The following is a 19,612-nucleotide window of genomic DNA, read 5'->3' as shown; positions in this document are numbered from 1 at the left end:
TTCAAATTTATTGTTAATTAGTTGCTAAAGAAACATAAAGCATAAACATGTTTCTAGTGTTTTAAGAAGAAGATAAACCGCTTCCATTAATGATTAGTGATGTTCTGATACACCTACACTCAGTTTGTTTGGTTTGGAACTAATAACCCTGACAAACAAGTACAAGTATTCAGCCACAAGAATATAGATGTAGATGATAAACACACAGGCTTGTGATCAAATAGCCATAAGGAATGACCCACTTGGACACAACACACAGCCACTCCTCTCCATTAGCAAAAGTTTGTCTACAACATCACACTGCGGATTGCTCCGCTGGGTGCAGGTTCCCATGAACAAAGTGACAAGGTCACCACCGGTCTCCTTCAGACAATGCAATCTGTGACCCTGTAACTCTATCTCCTGGGAATTCCCTATTTCTTACCTGAACTAACACTTCCATTTCTGCTACCCTCTCATTAGAAAAAGCCATCACATGAATACAAGCATTTCTGTCAACATCTTCATAGTATCAGTCAGGGTTGGAAGGCACCACAAGGATCATCTAGTTCTAACCCCCCTGCCATGGGCAGGGACACCCCACACTAGATCAGGCTGGCCAGAGCCTCATCCAGCCTGGGCTTAAACACCTCCAGGGACGGGGCCCCAACCACCTCCCTGGACAACCCGTTCCAGGGCTTCACCACTCTCACGGTGAAGAACTTCCTCCTCACCTCCAGCCTGAATCTCCCCACCTCCAGTTTCATTCCATTCCCCCTAGTCCTATCACTACCTGAGATCCTGAGAAGTCCCTCCCCAGCCTTCTTGTAGGGCCCCTTCAGATACTGGAAGGCCACAATTAGGTCACCTCGGAGCCTTCTCTTCTCCAGACTGAACAGCCCCAACTCCTTCAGTCTGTCCTCATAGGAGGGGTGCTCCAGCCCTCTGCTCATCCTCTTATATGCTCTTATAAGCATTTAAAATCAAAACAGCATCTTCAAGTAGCACCTGGCTGAATGAATATAAAAATCAACCCAACCAACACCTGAGGACAATAATGTACTTTGAGACCAAAGTACTTTAGTAACTAGAAGAGAGAAATACCTCTCTTTAACACATTCTACACTAAAGAAGACTATTATCAGTAGGTTTAAGCAGGTGCCTTCAAAAATCTGCAAACCCTTTGAAACTTAAAAATTATCATTTTAAAGGAAGCAAACAGAGCATCTCCTTAGGCTCAGGCTGTAGTTTTATGACACAAGGAGTTTGGTGGCAAATACAGCACAGGAAATTCCCACCTGAGCCATGCACTCCTGCATGCCGTAGAACATCAGCCCTTCTGCTGAACCAACAAATACATTTCTAGGATCATGCCATGAACCAGAACAGTTACCTAAACTTGGTTAAATGCAAGCTGCACAGCACTGGTCCACTAACTGAGGAGGAGGGTGGGGCAGTTGCAACTAGGTGAGGAGAGAAGGTGACAACTTAGTCAGCCCTGACACCTCTCATATGGTAAACCAAACCAAGACAAACCCAACCTGTATGCTGCCAGAAAAGAACATTTTACAATTGTTAAGTTGGCAATAATTGTCCACAGTACCCATTACATTGTTTACCTATGGGCAAGCCAGCGATGTAAACAGATGTCATTTGACCAGATCCTTTGAATAATACAAATATTTGTAAACTGATTTATATATTTCTTTATGTAGTTGCTCCTCCAGAATCTGTAGCTATTTTACAATTTCTATCCTTGCAATTCATACCTGTGGCTTGTTTTCATGATGGAAAATTTTTGTTGGCCAGGAGTCCAAATTTAACCTACATTAAATGCCTGCTTGAACTGAACACCCACATAAGCACTTCTCCCTGCCAGGCACTGGACAAATCCTAACCCCTATGATATCCACCAAAAAGGTGTAATTCACCAGAATTAGTGATGCCATTTTGCCTGACAAATGCATGCACAGATTCACAATCCCATTGACTTACCACTCTCATCAAGTAGGTCCTCCTCGTCATCCCCATCATTATCCTCCTCCATCGCCTCCTCCTCATCTTCCTCCTCCTCCTCTTCCATATCCTCCTGCTCCAAGTCCGGGTCCAGGTCCGGATCACTCCCTGAGATTGACTCGTCTGACATGATTCCCAGTGGTGCTCCTTGTGCATTACCTGCTCATGTTCTCCTGTGAGGCAGCCCTACCAGAAAAGCAAAGAGGTTCATAATGAGCACAGTAAATCCCAACCTGAGAGCCTCAAGGCTCAAAGCCATAGCAGGATTACTGCATATAAACCCACAAATCAGCCATCAGTCTTCTAAATAAGAGTTATGCCAGCCTGTGCAGAAAATGGATGTCACAAGCAATGGATCATAACAATACAGGCCCAGCATTGTGGAATACCGCGGTATCAGAAACAATATATTCCCTAACCACCTATTTTTTGGTATCCTTGACACGTATACAGCAGAAAGATTCCTTGTTTCAATGTCTCATTACACAAAGATGGAAAAATAAATAAATTATGTGAACAGTTTCAGAACACTGCCGTCCAAATATGAAGCACAAAGATCCAGTCTCAGAATCCCACATGGATACCTGTTACCCTGCTGTATGCAGACCCTGGGTCACAGACAGAAACCTCTCTCCTAACTTAGCTGTACCTGCTGTGAAGGTCACCCAGCTGCTCATCACAGCCCGCCTGAAGTCTCTGATCCAACAAATAGAGCAGAGAGGTTGTTACCTTAACAAGGATATGGGCAGAAAACAACAAAGGTCGTATGTCCCTCTGTAAAGCTGGGTAAGAACAAAAGCAAACACAAAGGAGGGCAGGAACAGAAAGTATTTGCATTTCCTTTCTCTGAAGGACAAGAACTGGAGCTGGCTGTGTGTAACTCCTCTGTCACACTGCTCCAGTGCATCAAACTAGAAATCATGATATGGAACAATAGTACTGCCCAGCAAAAGGGAGGGCCAGGACAATCATGCAGGCACAAGTTTCTCTGTTCAGGTAATGTATTGTCACTTCTGGACAGTGATGGGTCACTGTCTGACAGTGATGGGACAAAGAATTAGCATAAAGCAGCTGTATAAGACGGATTAAAAGAAATACAACCAAGAAATGAAAATAACAAAGTCATTTTGACCTCAACAAATATAAAGCAAAGTGTGTTTTCTGTGTTCAGAAATCAAGCCTGAGAGGAACTCCTACCCACACATTCCTCAGAAAGCTTTAAAGACAGACAAGGGAAACATTTCCTTGTCACTCATTTTTCACTGCCCCCTACTTAACACCACATTTCCAGAGTAAACTATAAAATGTTTGAGAAATAACCAGCCATTCTGGAAAAAGAGAAAAAAAAGAAAAAGGAACCTGTGTAGTAGATATAGCATATAAGGCAGCATTCCTATCTACAAACACATCAGGACAGAAAGAAAGCATTTTCAGTTGTGCTTCACCAGTAACTAGTTGAGGAACCTGAAGGTTAAGGACACAACTCAACACTCCTGTAGCAGAGCTGAAAATCTAACTGTCAAGTGTGCTGAATTATTCCAGCTGAAGTCATCAGTTCCTGCTTTGCCTCTCTCAGCTCCTCAATAACATTGAAGAGTGTCTGGAAGAAAACAAACACAAGGCAAGCCCAGGCTTTGCAGAGACTGGTACTGGAATAGGAAGACTTTCATCACTAGGTTCTAGGCAGAGGCAACTGAAGTCCCTCTGCTATTACACATGTCACACAGAATAAGTTGGCTTTAGTCAGGCACATGGCAGAAAAGGCCCAAATCTAAATTAGTTCAGGTGGAACTGCGCCAGTTTACACAAGCCAGAGAGATTCATTCAGCTTCTGTGGCAGGCAGGTACCCAGCCCTGCTGCTGCCAGCCTGCTGCAATACGGTGACCCTCGGGCACTACAAGGTCCAGGTCTGCTTACTTTCCAAGGCTGGTGACTTCAGCCAAGGACTGAAGACACAAAGCAATCCTTTATCAGAAGTATTTCCTGATGAATGTTCTGCTAAAGCCTATGAGTATTTCAAAACAGAGGTTTATTTTTAGTTTTAAACAGCAGCAATGCTCCTCTCCAGCTGATACTCAGCCTTAAGGAATACAAGCACTGTTTTAGTCTTTACAGGTTGTTCTCAAACCTCTAACTGCAAAGCTGCTTGTGCTGCCTTACACTTCAGGTGGAGACAACACTACTTCAGCAGTGTTACCTTTGTGGGTCTCTGCTGGCCACCTGGGATTTCAAGGGCATTGATTTATTCCCATGGTGTGAATGCAATCTGCTGGGAACCATATCATCACAGGTATATTTAGAACAGTTCCCCATTCCACTACCCCAGCAAACACAGCACCAACCAAGGAAAAGAAGAAACCAACCAACCAAATCAAAACAAACAAACAAAAACACACACACACACTAAGAGAAAACCCAAACCAAAACCACAAACACACAAATAAAGTCCCATTCCCCCCCCCCAAAAAGCCCTATTTTTTTTCAAGGTAAATATTTAAACACTACTAAAATGGCAGGAACTAATCCTCATCTATGAACAGGAAAAGCAGAAGTGCTGTAATGCCACTAAACACTGCAGGCCAGAGAAGGACACATGATACAGGTTCTGCCATCAGTATCCTGCTGTGTGTCATCTCTCCTTTCAGCACTTGTCGCAGAACCTTAAAAAGCAAAAAAAGCCAAACCACAAAACACTTTCTGAAAATTGTTTGAAGGAAAGGCTCTGGGTCCTTGCATTCCTATAAATAAAATGAAACCCAGTGAAGAGCAGCCATCTCCAGAAGGTACAGAAGTACAAAAAGGGCTCTAACCTAAGCTTTATTTCTGTTTAGTGGCAAGTAGATGTTCTTTATGAGCTAGCTCTCGACACCCGCTCAGCAGCCCCAGCCACATACAGGAGAGCTAAACAGAAGCTTTCAGAAAGACTTAATTAAATCCCACAGAAGCTGCCTGAAACAATGATGGTTAATTCCTCTCTGCCTATTGTCCTGCTGCTGTCTTCCTCCCTCCCGTCCTCCTCCTCGGCTCTGGCAGCCATTCCCCATTGCATAAGCATGGGTCTCAGGAGGGCTCCCACCTTGCCTGGTGGCACCGGGAGCAGGCAGCAGGGACACGGCAGGACAGGCAGGTGGGCATTACCCAGCCACAAGACTGCCCTCGTTTCTCACACCGATCTGACCCAGTTCGGAGCCTTTCACCAAGGGGAATTACACAACAGGGCCAGATTGGAGCTGTCACTACTGTTTCATGGCTGAGTTACTCCAACCTGCCCCATCTCTTGCCTTTGCACACACGACGTTTGGTCACTGCGGGAAGGACCCTCTGTGACAGACAATCAGATTTCCTTCAACCAATCGAAGCTGCTGTTCAGCTGGACTGCTCAGCTGTCCCACCTGAGACCAACCCACCAGCCTCCTGCCCTGCTGCAGCACGGGGAGCTACATCCTGAGGTGGGCTACCAGGTCCTGATAACCCAACCCTTCTGCACCAGCCTACAACAGAAAGTCACACAGCACAGTGCCCAGCTCAACATATGGCGAGGCTGCTGAGAAATTGGGGTATTGCGTGAAAACGCTCTGAAAGATTCCTTTTGCCTACTGAGGGAGGAGAAAAGGGCTGTCATGTTTATCCTACCTGGGAAGGTAAACCCTGCAATCAACTGCACATCCAAGACAGCCTCTCTCATGCATTAATGTCCTGTCTTTCCACAAAGATTAAAACAGTTCTGAAGTTTTTGGGGCTTTGCTGTTTTCAGGTAAAACGATTCAGATAGTACGTAAATACTGTGCGTGGTGATGACTGCCTCCTCCTCAGCCTGCACAGAAGGCTCAGCTCTGGACCGGGAAAGTTCAAGGGCTTCCAAATTCAAACACAATCCCACTGTCTTTGTGGCTTGCTTTCACTTTTCAAAGGTTTAAAATAATTTCTTCTTATGTATGAACCTGAGAGAAAAATATGAAAGCAACCTTTTTCCTTTCTACATGATTGTTTTTCACCACAGGGTCACACATGCCATGAGCCAAACTGTTAAGCAAAACAGCAAACATCATGGGATCTGGTGACTTTGTCCATTTCTGTACAGCACTGCTTTCACCAGAGGACTATAGTGCTGATTTTCATCAGCACTATAAACACAAATATTTAATTAACCATTACAAATACATACAAGTAAAAGAGAAGGATGGAGGGCAGAGCAGACTGGAGTCCTTCCCCACCTCAGCAAGGAGGAGCAGGATTCTCCTTTACCTCCAGGAAGCCACAGCAGCTCTTTGCCTGCTACGACACAAGTGATTTAGGCACAGGACACAACAGGACACACTCATTTCTGAGTACACACCCATCCCATACAAATCCTTCCAGAAAGGGCAGGTTTAACACTAATGCTACTACAGTGCTGAACAGTAAAGAGGATTCCATCCCCAACCTCCAGCCAAGCCCAATATCTAGGACTCATCAAGATTTGTACCTTAAAGCCTGTTTTGTAACCAAGACTTCACAGTGGTCATGCTGGTGGATCAAGCATACTGGCAAAACACGAGAGGATGTGCTATTTAATAAAACCAGGTATTTCCAAGTCAGTGTTGCATAATGCTTTTCAGTTTCTGCCATGCAGTCATGTTTTATGGCAATAACGATTTCATTTAGCTTTTCTGCTTTTCTTTTTTTGGCAGCAAAATGGTGGGTGAGGGCTGTAAACTCAGCTCACACACATGCTTCAAACTGGATGTGCACAAAGGCCTGGCCATTTAGGCTGGGTGCCTCCAAAAAAGAAGCCACAGAGTTGAGACCTCCAGTGTCTAGGGTGTCCAGCCCAGTGGGTGGACACAGGCAATAGTGTGTTTTTACCCATAAATCCTGCACCCTTATAAATCTGGCTGCAAAGTTATTGTCTCTCTCTTTCTTCCCTCTCTGCTCCCATGGGAGAGAGACATTGTCTTACCTGGTATCAATGGGGGAACTATCCCAGGGCTCTTTGGCCCTTTTTTCCCCACACAGTTTTGGCCTGTTTAGGCCTAATGCCAAGGTAAAAGCAGGGGACAGTTCAAGCCTGACCAGCCTGAAAACAGCCTAGCAATGGGGGTGAGGGGGGAAGAAAGAGCCCTGGGGTTTTTGGTGAACCCCAGGTGGGGAGAAGGGGAGTGTTTGGTTTGGTTTTTTGTCTGCTGTAAAGGAACTTGTGTGTTGCGATTACACTGTTGAATTCTTTGAGCTTCATATGCTTTGCTATGCTCATCACTATGCTTTGTAGTTTTTGTAGTATATGAATTGTTTTTCCATTTAAACTTTCCCTGACTATCCAATCCATTTGTGTGAATGCTGTTATTTGGCCCCTTTTGGAGCAATAGAGCAATCTGTCCTGCTCTAAACTAGGGCAGAAGGTAACTACTGGCTCCTTGGGAGAATCTAATCTTTTTTTTCTGGATTGCTGCTAGCAGAGTTCTGGTACCTTATAGGGAGCCATCAGCAGCTAATGGAAAATAATTACAAATCATAGAGATGGATCACTAAAGAAGTCATAAGCTTAAGCTTCTCTGCATGACAAAAACATCTAGCAGCGGTTTGCCAGTCATAACTTGCAATGATATTGCCAAATAACAACAAATATTTTTCTGTTCAATTTAAAAATCTGGTGAGAAATCAACTTGAGAGCAGTGGGTTTGGACAGCTGAATTGTTACAAACATTATAACATCTCTAATTTACCTTATGTAGCATATTATAACATCTCTGTCTTGCATTACCATGTTAAAAAACGTAAAAAGGAAGGGGGAATCACTTAAAGGAATAAATATTTTCTCCAAAATGAGCCAGTTACTGCCCAGTACTAGCCTAGCAAATCCCTTATACATTTTTACCAAAGCCAACTGAAAAATCAACACAAACTTCTTTCCCCAAGTGATGCCCCTGCCAAATTCCATTTAAAGCCATCCTTAATTGGTTACTTCATGATTTAAATCCCTTCATCCTTTGCAGTCTGAGACTCATACAGTTTTTCAGCTGTGACTCATGGATAACTGGTAGTCACACACTGCTAGCTGGGAAGGAAGAAAACAATTCTTCTCCCTTGTTTCCTCTTCTTCAAATCACAGTGAAACCAAGGTATGGATCCCTTCCCTAAGCAATGTGCTTACTAAAGAAATCTTAAACTGAAGAAAGGAAAAAAAAACTGAAAGCAGCCTGTAAAATCATAAACTGGAAAGATCTACTTGCCCTGGACCACCCTTCTGAGGAAGCCAAGCGTGCTTCTCCCCACCCCAGGTAAACACAGCCACCCCACATCCAGTCTTCGCCCACATTTGATGAAAGTATTAAGAAGCCCACTGTGATTTGTGGGGAGCAGGAACCAAGAGGAAAAAAAAAGAAGAGTGTTTTAGAGAATACTTCCATGTATCAGTTTTTGGGAGAGTGGCAGGACCTGTTCTTTTATTCTCTCACAGTTAAAAACCTCCTTCCTAAAAGGCACCACAATGCTAAAACCAGCCTGAAACTAGTTGTTCCCTGACAACAAAAATAACAAAAGCCTGTTTCAAGATGTGGTGGGAGAAAGCAAAAAAACCACCGCCCTAAAACCAACCCATAAAATAAGAAAAAGGAGAGCTAATCCTTCCCCTCTGCTGACATGACAGTGCTGAAGTGGAGAATGTGACAATGAACATTACATAAGGCCCGGCTCCCGCTGTGATCCCAAACAAAGAGCCAGCTCGAGTCAATGGCAGCATCTGCACATCATTACACAACCTGGGCTGGTGGCAGCACACACACCGGCGTCATCCATCAGCCACTACCGGAGCCTCCAGCCACATGCTCTTTCTCCCCTGCCCAGCAGGAGCGGTGCAGGTACACCCCACTGCTGATAGCATGAGTGTTTTGTAACCTTTACAGACAAAAATAAATGCTCTTCAGATGATGTCAGCACTCACTTCCACACAGACTTCATGAGGCACTGACAAGCTCTTTACCTCTGGACAGAGCCAGCAGAAATGGGCAAACTCTTTTTGTGTTTGCCTAGAAGTGTGAACACATTTATTTGCCTAACCAAGGTTCTAAAAGCAATTCAGAGATTCATAGAATGGGTTGGGTTGGAAGGCACCTTAAAGGTCATCTAGTTCCAACCCCCTGCCATGGGCAGGGACACCTTCCAATAGGTCAGATTGCTCAAGGCCTCATCCAGTCTGGCCTTGAACACCTCCAGGGAGGGGGCATCCACGACCTCCCTGGACAAACTGTTCCATTGTCTCACCACCCTCACTGTAAAGAATTTATTCCTAAAATCCAGTCTAAATCTGCCCTCCTCATGTTTCAATACAGTCCCCACATCCCTATCACTACAATTCCTTGTAAAAAGTCTCTCCCCAGATTTCTTGGAGGTCCCTTTCAAGTACTGGAAGACTTAGAAAAGAAGCCTTATCTAATCCAGGCTGAGCAGCTCCGACTCTCTCAGCCTGTCCCCATAGGGGAGATTCTCCAGCCCTCTGATCATCTTCATGGCCTCCAATGGACACACTCCAGCAGTTTGATGTCCCTCTTAGGCTGGAGATCCCAGAACTGGACACAGTGCTCCAGGTGGGGTCTCACAAGAGCAGAGGAGCAGAAACCCCTTCCTCATCCTGTTAGTCACGCTTCTTTTGATTCAGCAAAGGATGCAGTTGCCTTCTGGGCTGCAGGCAACCACTGCTGGCTCATGTTGAGTTTTTTGTCAGCTGATACCCTGAAGTCTTTCTCCTCAAGACTGCTCTCGAGCCACTCCTTGCCCAGCCTATATTATTTACTCATATTAAAGTAGAAATTGACTTCCTATATATCAGCTCTTTCCTTTGACATACTGGAAATCTCCTCACTAGTGAACCATCTCTTAGAGAGTGGTTTGGTCTGCACTGCATAAAAGTTTAGGCTACCTGGTGTAAGAAGCATGGGACTGTTTTTTTCCTTCCAGTAATTGCTGATATTCATCTGAATTAACACCAACACAAATGAACATGAATTCTGTCTCTTACTTGACAGAATCTCCATTTACGTTTTTAGCTCGAGCACTTCTGTACAAGTGGCACTTGCATTCCCTGCTAAAGAAAATGTTGAGAGAAGGAAACTTTTCTTCCCTGATCACAGTTTCTGCTTTCAAAACAGGATTCCAACATAAAAGCCACTTTCAAGCATGCTCTTATAGGTGCTATGGAAAAACAGTAAGTACCTGCAATAGGCATAAAATCCTGAGAAAAGATTTTGAGTAATAGGAAAGACTCAATAGCAAGGCAGAACATGTCAGGATTCCAAATTATATCAATACATTTCATACAGCAGATTAATTTGGCTGCCCTGCATTACCAATAACCATTCTCAAATTCCAAAAGATAGATTTTAAAAGTCAGGTTGTGGGAGAGTTTTGCCAAGCCTTCTCTGTGTCAGTACCCAAACTGTGTCAAGATGTGAGCCAGTTCCCACAAGCGAGGAAGATCCAGATAACGGAAAGATCCCTCTAGGAATTTTAGCTCTTGTTATGCATAGGTGCCAGAGCAGAAGTTATGTAATAAATTAAGAATAAATTACATAAACAGAGAGGAGTGAAAAGACAAAGAGCTAATCCCCACTCAAGTAATGATCAGTCACTGTCACTTTGTGAAGACAAGCTATAGTCTTGGTCAATGAGATACACTATGGCTTACCTCCTTCACAAGTATCCCACAGAAATAGACTGGTATAGCTCACAAACAATGTTTTCATCTTCCAGATGAGGAAAATTGGATGCTTTCCCAATGCTGAAAGGCCTAGTTGATCTATCCTATTTTCTCTGCATCGCCCCATTCACACACTCCTCTTTCTCTGCCTCCCAGAGAAGCAGATTTCATTTGGGGGGAATGATTCACTGCCTTTGCCTGTGCCTGTGTTCAGGAAACAAGCTTTCCCACCAGCAGCAGTCCAGGGCAACCCACCATCCCTGTGAGACACATGCCAGTCACATTGCACATTGTCATCAACAGATCACAAAGTAAACACAGCTTCACTCTTCCTTTGGCCGTGTATCTGCACTTTACTACAAAGATCTACAGAGGTCGGGGAGCTTGTTTTCAATGCCTCAGCTTCCTTCCTCTTCAGAACTGCACTTAAAGCCTGGGAATTTGGTTTATGTAGTTTTTAGAAAAAGGAAGAATTCAATATGGTTTTGCTCCTCTTTATTCCCTACTCCACCTCCAGCAATGAGAATTACATGAGCAACAAGAAAGCATTACTTATGCCACCTACAGTTTACCAAAGAAACTTGAACACAAGTGGAAAAAAAAAGAAAGAACAAAACCAAAAAAATCCTGAAGTAGGAGGAAATGGAAATAAACAGTTTGGGGCTTGCATGAGATGAAGATGACAATTAGCATATGTTAGATTCAAGTTGCTCCAGTCTGTCAAGCAGTCAGACATTAAATTAATTTTTATTGGATTCCACTGTAGATTAAAAATCCATTAAAGGATTAAAAACTGTCAGAAACGTGGGTTTCTTCCAAAGCCATTCCCTCCAACAGAACATCCTGCTTGCACAGTGCTGAAAAAACTGACATTAAGTGGCCACTTACAAAGGTTACTTTTCTGCTGGTTTGGGGAACAAAGTCACCAAAATTTGTTGATCTTTGTCTTTCCCACTAAACAGGCCAAAATAAAACACCGCCACCGATCCTTTTCTATCCTGCGTAAATACATTTGGCTTGATAGCACTTAAGACTGACGTTACAGGCAGCTCACATGGAAAGCAACTGGGTGAAGTAGCCTCCTGTGCCTCTGTCCTTAACAATGGAAGCACCATTTGGGTTGGATTTTGCTGTTTCAGAACCTCCCACCAGCTTGGCCAGGCCTGCAAGGGAAAAGAACACAGCTTCCTACCTCTCACCATACCAGAGAGACTACCCAGACTGTTCAGGGGACTGGTTGCATGAGCACACAAACCCCCATCCCATTTAGAGCAAAAAGCATTATTTCACAAAAGAAACAGAGTTCTGAGTCTCACATTATATGTTTAGCTTATAGAATTGTGAGTTTATGACTGCATACTTGAGCTTACTTTCTGAAGAGCTTTAAAAGTAGCACAGTTTGGGTAAGGACATACACAAATATTCACAGGAAGACAATATATCCTATGGGTCACCACACCCTTGTGGTACACATCACTAACTGCCAGACCCAGCACAGGTTAAACAGGACACCAATTGTCATTACAAAGGACACAAGCATATCCAGTGCTAAGACAGGATGGTGCAATTGAAAAGGGACACATTAGAAGTTATTACGAAACACTGTATGGTGAGTAAGCACCACAACAGTCATCTACAGAAGTAGCTGCTGGCTAGTAGAGACAACTCTCTTAGACTGAAAATGTCACTATCTCCCAAATGTATCATTCACTTAAAGGAAATGCTTTCATAAATGCCAGGAACATCTTTTGTCTTGCTTGTACTTCCTGAGGAGAAAATGCTGTACAGATATCCATGCCCAGGCAGAATACAAATGTTAGGCTTCCAAGATTCAGAAACAGAATGATAAAGAGCATTCAGCTGTGATCTTCAAAAAAACCCATAACCTTTTGGGTATTCTTTCTCTCAAAGTTAAGCATGAGTTTCAGTCAATGGCTTTCCCCAAGTGACCACTTTTTCTATCAAAGCTCATTTACCGTTGCAAATGCTGCTTGACTGGCAGCTGTACCCAGCCAGCAAGTACAGAAGGAACTGCAGGCAAGGCAGCTCTACTGTCCTGGTGACGCATTACCATCCCAAGTGAAGGGGACCATATGTTAGAAGAAGAGAACAACCCTACACTTAGCTACTGATCTCTCCCAAAATAAAATAGGAATGGAATTTCTTGCCCCCTCTCTATTTATCCTCCCTTTCTCTTGAATTACTAGAAGGATTATTGAATTATTCATCTTGACTCAAAGTTGCCAAGTCATTTTACTGAAACTACCTATTAGTCTAACTGTAGAAATTCTTCATCTGAATGCAGAATTTTGAATAGCATCTATAACTTTTTTGGTGGGAGCTCTGGGGTATCCTTAATAGCATTCTTTAAGAGAGAGGGCCAGCCACGTGACACTTTTAGAGCAGACTTACTGGCAATGCTGTAAAATCTCACTCAATTTCATTCATATTCTCTCTCTGTTAGGAATGAAGGAGGCAAATGATAAAGACTTTTTAGTGGGTGCACTTCTTATCACAGCAAAGTATATCTATATTCACAAAAAAGGTTCCACCACACTGGCAGCAAACAACTCGGTATCCCATTCTGTTAAAATAAGCATTTCACTGACCAGAAGTATTGATTTAGTTGAAATATCAGACATCCTCTCTTGCTTTTCACAAGCTCTAAGCTAAGTACAGGAGGAAGAAAAAGGCACCTCTAAACAATTTCTTTTTAAAGACAGTGTCAGAAAAAACACACATTCTCTTCCAGAGTCTGCATGACTAAGCACATCACCCATTTCCTCAGTGTTCTCTGCTTGTTACCTGGGCCTTATTTTTATCAAGCAGTTAACTATTGTCATTATAGAATAAACAAACTCAGATCACATAATAAAAACCTTAGCTACTCACATTCCTTGGAGAACAGGATATGAAGTTAGAGGGGATAGAAACTCCAAAACACAGAGTTAAGAGCTTTCCCCTCAGGAAATCCCAGCTTCCCCCAGAAATTCTCCTCCACAGATAACAGGACCACATCCCAGAACTGAGGGAAAAATCGGGAAGGAATCTTTGGAACAACAGATCTTCCCCAAATATCTCAAAAGCAGCTAGTTGCTTCAACCCCAAGTTTTCTCTATTCCATACAATAGTCATCTTACCATCCAGTTTTCAAGGCAATTTCTCTACCCTGTTTAGAGTTTGGAGTGCATTTCATACACTGAGTGCTGAAAGGCATCAATTTCTTAAGGCTCATCTTTTGGTCAGTTCCCTCAATTTGTTGACACCTATGGACAAGAAGCTTAAAACCCAACTGCTGACATCACTCCTACAGCTTCTTGATTTAAGAAATTCTTTGTTCATGATCTCTCCCACACTCCAACATCCCCTGCAAAAACAATCTGACTTTCCTTATTTCCTCTGCCCAGAAAGTCATATTAGGTGGCTGAGGTGCACTCCATAACCCTGACGCTGTTTTTAATAAGGCATATTCAGTCCTGCACTGCTTTTGGAAAGGAGAAGCCACAATCAGCTGCCTTTTCACACAAATGTTAAATAACAATGCTGCAGAAGAAATGTAAACCCCTGGGCAGTTACAGCACCTGAAGAACGTTGGGATTTTTCACCTTTGTCAGTGAGCAATGCAAATAACAAATGCAAAGACTACATAAAAGAGAATGATAAACAGAAAATGGCAACCAAAACCTGATGCTAATCCCATCAATTAGAGAGGCAGTGACATGCCCTGATATTGACAGACCATGTTCAGATTTCACAGGCACCAGAAGGGTAATAAACATTTGGCCTTGATTAAATTACCCATTTTCCCCTCTTGCTGCTTGCAGCCTCCCAGCCCCCAGACACCATCTCTGCAGCAGCTGCTCCTTCCCACTAGCACCCCACTCCCACATTGTGCCAGCACAACTGTCCGCATGGCTGGACACCAAAACAACCTGGAAGCAAAATTCAGTTCCCAAATATAATTTACTACAAAGCTGCACAAACAGCTGTGCAGGCACTAAGGGAAAACAAGCAGAGGGTGGGAGCAAGCAACCCTGGGTATTGCCTGACCAAGATGGCATCACTGTCCCCAGGACCATGGTCTGGGCAGCCAGAATGCTGCTCAAGGAGAGGGCACAGACAGCGTTTTGATTTCAGATGGTCCTTGTGACAAAGCCTCCTTACCTTCACTATGAACACCAAAGGAGGCTGCATGAATCTGAGCTGAGACATGAACAGAGTTCTCATACTGAATCCTCTCATCCTTCTTTAAATAATCATGGCATCACTATGTGGTTTTTGTGGAGAGGTCTCTCTTTCTGAAGTTCATTTTATTGGGGCTTGTTTTTTAATTGAAAAATCAATGCAATTGCCACTCAAAGGGCAAAAGTACCATAAACTACATCATGCACTTAAGACACCCTTGATTTGCACATCTCTCTCCCCATAGCAAACGTTTTTAAACTAAAAGCAAAATATTGATAGACCTCCTGATGCAAGTCCTTAACATCTAGCACATCTAATGATAGCCTCTACAGGTCCTTACAATTATATGTGGGAACTGGCACTAAAGGAGCAAAGAAAGGGTAAGGCTCTATTCTGGGGAGCAGGAAAATAAATTACCCTGACCCAGCAAAAGTAACAGCTGCACTGGCAGTAATTTCTCCAGGTCAGGGCAGGTTGTCTCCTAAATGCAATCATGCAGGACTCGTGAAAGGCACACGTCTGGGTGGTGACAAAGGGAAGCAATGCAATCTGCACCCTGACCAGGAATGGGTAATTTCATAGAATGGTTTGGGTTGGAAGGGACCTTTAGAGGGCATCTAGTCCATCAAGCAGGGACATCTGCAGCTAGAGAGGGTTGCTCATAGCCCCATGTAATCTCACCACAAATGTCTCCAGAAATGAGGACTCTATCACCTCTCTGGGCAACCTGAGCCAGTGTTTCCCCACCCCAAATGTAAACAAAAAATGTCTTCTTTCTCTCTAGTCTAGACCTGCCTTTTTTAGTTTAAAGCCACCACCCCTTGTCCCATCAAAACAGACCCTGCTAAAAAGTCTGTCCCCATCTTTTCTACAGGCCTCTTTAAGTACACAATAAGGTCTCTCTGAAGCCTTCTTTTTCCCAGGCTGAGCAACTCCAACTCTCTCAGACTTTTTTGTAAGAGAGGTGTTCCAGCCCCCTGATCATTTTTGTGGCCCTCTTCCCGACCTTCTCGAATAGCTTTACGTCCCAGTGTCAAGGGCTCCAGAGCTGGACACAGTACTCTGGATGAGGCATCACCAGAGCAGAGTGCACACTGTTGACACACATCCAGCTTTTCATCCACCAGTACCCTCAAGTCATCCTCTCCATCACATCAGCCTGTATTGATACTGAAGATTGCATTGATCCAGTTGCAGAACCTTGCACTTGGCCTTGTTGAACCTTTACACAGCCACCTCTGTTCTGCTCCCTTCTCTCCAAGGGCCCTTTCTCAAGGGATCCTATGGACTAATGCCTTAAAGAACTAAAAGTTTGTTCTCCAAAAATTCAGGGTCCTGCCTTTATGCCTTGCCTGACCCACATCCCTGACTGTGACCTCCACCACTATGTGATCACTGCAGCCCAGGCTGCTTCCAGTCTTGAAGTCACCAGTTAGCTCACTTGTATTGGTGTCCAGTACTGGCAGGGCTGTCTATTACTTGCCTACAGTTCACCATACTATTTTCCCAGCAGATGCTGGGGTGGTTGAAGACCCCCAGCACAATGAGACCCTGTGAGTACACCACCTCCTAAAGCTGAAGTAAGAAGGCTTCATAAATATGCTACCCTTGATCACGTGGCCTGTAGCAGAAAGAAAGGTTCCCTTTGTTGCCTTGGTCTCCAATTCTTACCCATAAGATTTCAACCTGCTCACAGGAAGATGAATTCCTTGATGAAGAGGGCAATACCTTTGCCCCTCCTTCATCACCTGTTCCTTCTGCACAGCCTGTAGCCATCAATAGCCATATTCCAGTCAAGGGATTCTTCCCAAGTTTCAGTTATGGCAATCAGGTTGTAGCTTTCTAGCAGCATGGAAGCTTCCAGCTGGCCATAGCCTGTGTTGCTGTAGAAGCACTTCAGCTGGGCTGTCAACAGTATCACCTTCTCAGAGGAACACCCTTTGAGGCATTTCATCAATGCTTCCCTGTTGGTTCCTATTACCTCAGGAGCCCCTGGTTCATCACTGTAACAGTACAAGTTACTGCAGTGTCCCCAGTTTTGAAGCAACAGGACAAAGGCCCTTGCTAGCAACCTGCCCCACTAACCCTGGCTGTCATCTCATAGCTTGTCACAGGCAAGTCTGACATTACTTCCCTTCGAGTCTAGTTTAAAGCACTGTCAAGGAGTCCCACAAGCTCCTGAACAAAGACCCTCTTTCCCCCTTTGACAAAGGTGAATCTCTTTAACCTTATATGAAGGACAATTTGCTTTCACTATGATGCCCTTGCCTAGACATCAAGGGCTAATTTTTAGTACCCAATTAAAAAGACAATTGCTTCCTTCAGCCTTCCACAATTTTCCCCCCATCCCCAAAATCATCCAAACTCCTGGACAATTAACTCTATTCCCTCTCAGTCTTCCCTGCCATAAATAAAGGAGAGAGGTACAGTTAGCTAATATTCCCAGGGAGCAACAGCATGACAATGATGGGATTTCACAGAGCCAAAAACTATTTGTTTCCCCTTTTCCCCCATCCTTTTTTACTGTGCCTTTTTTATTTTCTCAGACAGTAAACACAAATCAAAAAACCACCCATGAAGAAAGCAAAACCTGGAAGCTGTATGAGTTTAAAAAGCTCATCAAAGGGTAGGCTTGAGTTCCTCCTGGCTAGCATATAACAAATATAACACAACTAACCTAAAAACTAAAGACAGTAACAAATGAAGGCAAGATAGCAACAGTATCTTTATTCAAGGAAAAGGCATAATAAATTTCAACTTCCAAATCCATTTTTTTATTAAGTTTATTATTATAAGTTATTATTTCTGGAAAGCCAGAAAGAAAGTTTGTGTTCAAAGTTTTGATGGGGTTTGGGGTGAGGTTTTTGTTGGTGGTTGGTTTTTATCAGTTTGGAGGGTTTTTTCCCAGGAAATTATGAAAAAAACATCAGCTAAACTGCAGCTTCTTCATTTTCATCTCTCACTCTATTCCAGTACTTGTGGTGTGATCTTTCCACAACAACTGCAGTTAAATAAGGCTTGAAAAACTAGAGAGCGCCATTAAAAAGTACATGACAGTGTATTTGAAGGAAAACTTACACTGTTACTTTCAGAACCATTTTAGTTCACAATAATTACCTTTAGGGGGAGGGGAAGTAAAAAAAGAAAAAGAAGCCTTGAGTTTAAGCTTTGTGTCCTCCCAAGTCTTGTCTGCTGTGGAGGCTGACAGCCCTCCAGAATCACACATCATCTCAAAAATGTTGCCTAGACTAGGATTATAACTCATCATGCTGCCTTCTGCTTGGCAATCACCAAAATCTCAGAGCCACACAAGAAGCTGTAGTAACTGTCCAATGCCTGCATTGAGGCATTAGACCCCAGGCCAGATACAAGACTCCAGCAGTCCTCCAGTAATGCAACTGCCTACAAGAGCCATAGGAAAGGAGAAATAACACACAAATAAAGGACTTCATAACTTGAAATACTTCTAGAGCAGAAGCAACTGTAAACTTAAGCCAGAAGATCACTTTTTAGTCATTGTAAGACTGCAAGTGAAGAAACTGCTCACTTACAACCACTTCTCTCTCCCTTCATTGCCTTCTTTTTGTCAGCAAAATGGGTCAGACAAGATAACAGTAAGGACCTCCAGGGGTACAAGAAGAGAAAGACATTCCCTACAAAAGGCAAGGAAATTCAAAGAGTAAAATTCTTGCTTCAGCAGAAGGATTTTATCTCTGTTTTCCTAAACAGGACAGCCCAAGAACACCAAGAAAACACAAAGACAATAGAACAACAGAATAAACCAGATTGGAAGAGACCTTCAAGACCATCACGTCCAACCCATCAACCAATCCAACACCACCTGAACAACTAACCCATGGCACCAAGCACCCCATCAAGTCTCCTCCTGAACATCTCCAGTGATGGCGACTCCACCACCTCCCCAGGCAGCCCATTCCAATGGGCAATCACTCTTTCTGTATAGAACTTCTTCCTAACATCCAGCCTGAACCTCCCCTGGCGCAGCCTGAGACTGTGTCCTCTTGTTCTGGTACTGGCTGCCTGGGAGAAGAGACCAACATCCGTCTGTCTACAACCTCCCTTCAGGTAGTTGTAGAGAGTGATAAGGTCACCCCTGAGTCTCCTCTTCTCCAGGCTAAGCAACCCCAGCTCCCTCAGCCTCTCCTCACAGGGCTGTGCTCCAAGCCTCTCACCAACTTTGTTGCCCTTCTCTGGACTCGTTCCAGCAAGTCAACCTCCTTCCTAAACTGAGGGGCCCAGAACTGGACACAGGACTCGAGGTGCAGCCTAACCAGTGCAGTGTACAGGGGCAGAATGACCTCCCTGCTCCTGCTGGCCACACTGTTCCTGATGCAAGCCAGGATGCCATTGGCCCTCCTGGCTGCCTGGGCACACTGCTGGCTCATGTTCAGCCTACCATCAACCAGCACCCCCAGGTCCCTCTTCACCTGGCCGCTCTCCAGCCACTCTGACCCCAGCCTGTAGCTCTGCATGGGGTTGCTGCGGCCAATGTGCAGAACCTGGCACTTGGATGTGTTCAATCTCCTGCCCTTGGACTCTGCCCATCTGTCCAGCCTGTCCAGGTCCCTCTGCAGAGCCTCTCTACCCTCCAGCAGATCAACTCCTGCCCCCAGCTTGGTGTCGTCAGCAAATTTACTGCTGATGGACTCAATGCCCTCATCCAGATCATCAATAAAGATGTTAAAGAGCATGGGGCCCAGTACTGATCCCTGGGGCACACCACTAGTGACTGGCTGCCA

General features: G+C 44.1%; 1 protein-coding gene across 3 annotated transcripts in view; it reads right to left on the bottom strand.

The window, feature by feature from the left end:
* The window catches only part of RAD54L2 (RAD54 like 2), an 81,863-nt gene that overhangs the window by 51,003 nt on the left and 11,248 nt on the right, over positions 1-19,612 (bottom strand). For all 3 annotated transcript variants that reach the window (XM_054167685.1, XM_054167662.1, XM_054167672.1), the window contains exon 2: positions 1,975-2,181. In XM_054167685.1, the coding sequence (XP_054023660.1) occupies positions 1,975-2,125 (151 nt within the window). In that variant the 5' untranslated portion in view covers positions 2,126-2,181. The remainder of the gene's footprint in view (positions 1-1,974; positions 2,182-19,612) is intronic.

The sequence above is a fragment of the Dryobates pubescens genome, chromosome 1, assembly GCF_014839835.1.
Source record: "Dryobates pubescens isolate bDryPub1 chromosome 1, bDryPub1.pri, whole genome shotgun sequence".
Lineage (NCBI taxonomy): Eukaryota > Metazoa > Chordata > Aves > Piciformes > Picidae > Dryobates > Dryobates pubescens.
Note: the sequence above shows the minus strand (reverse complement) of the source record. Positions and strands in the feature narration are given on the sequence as shown.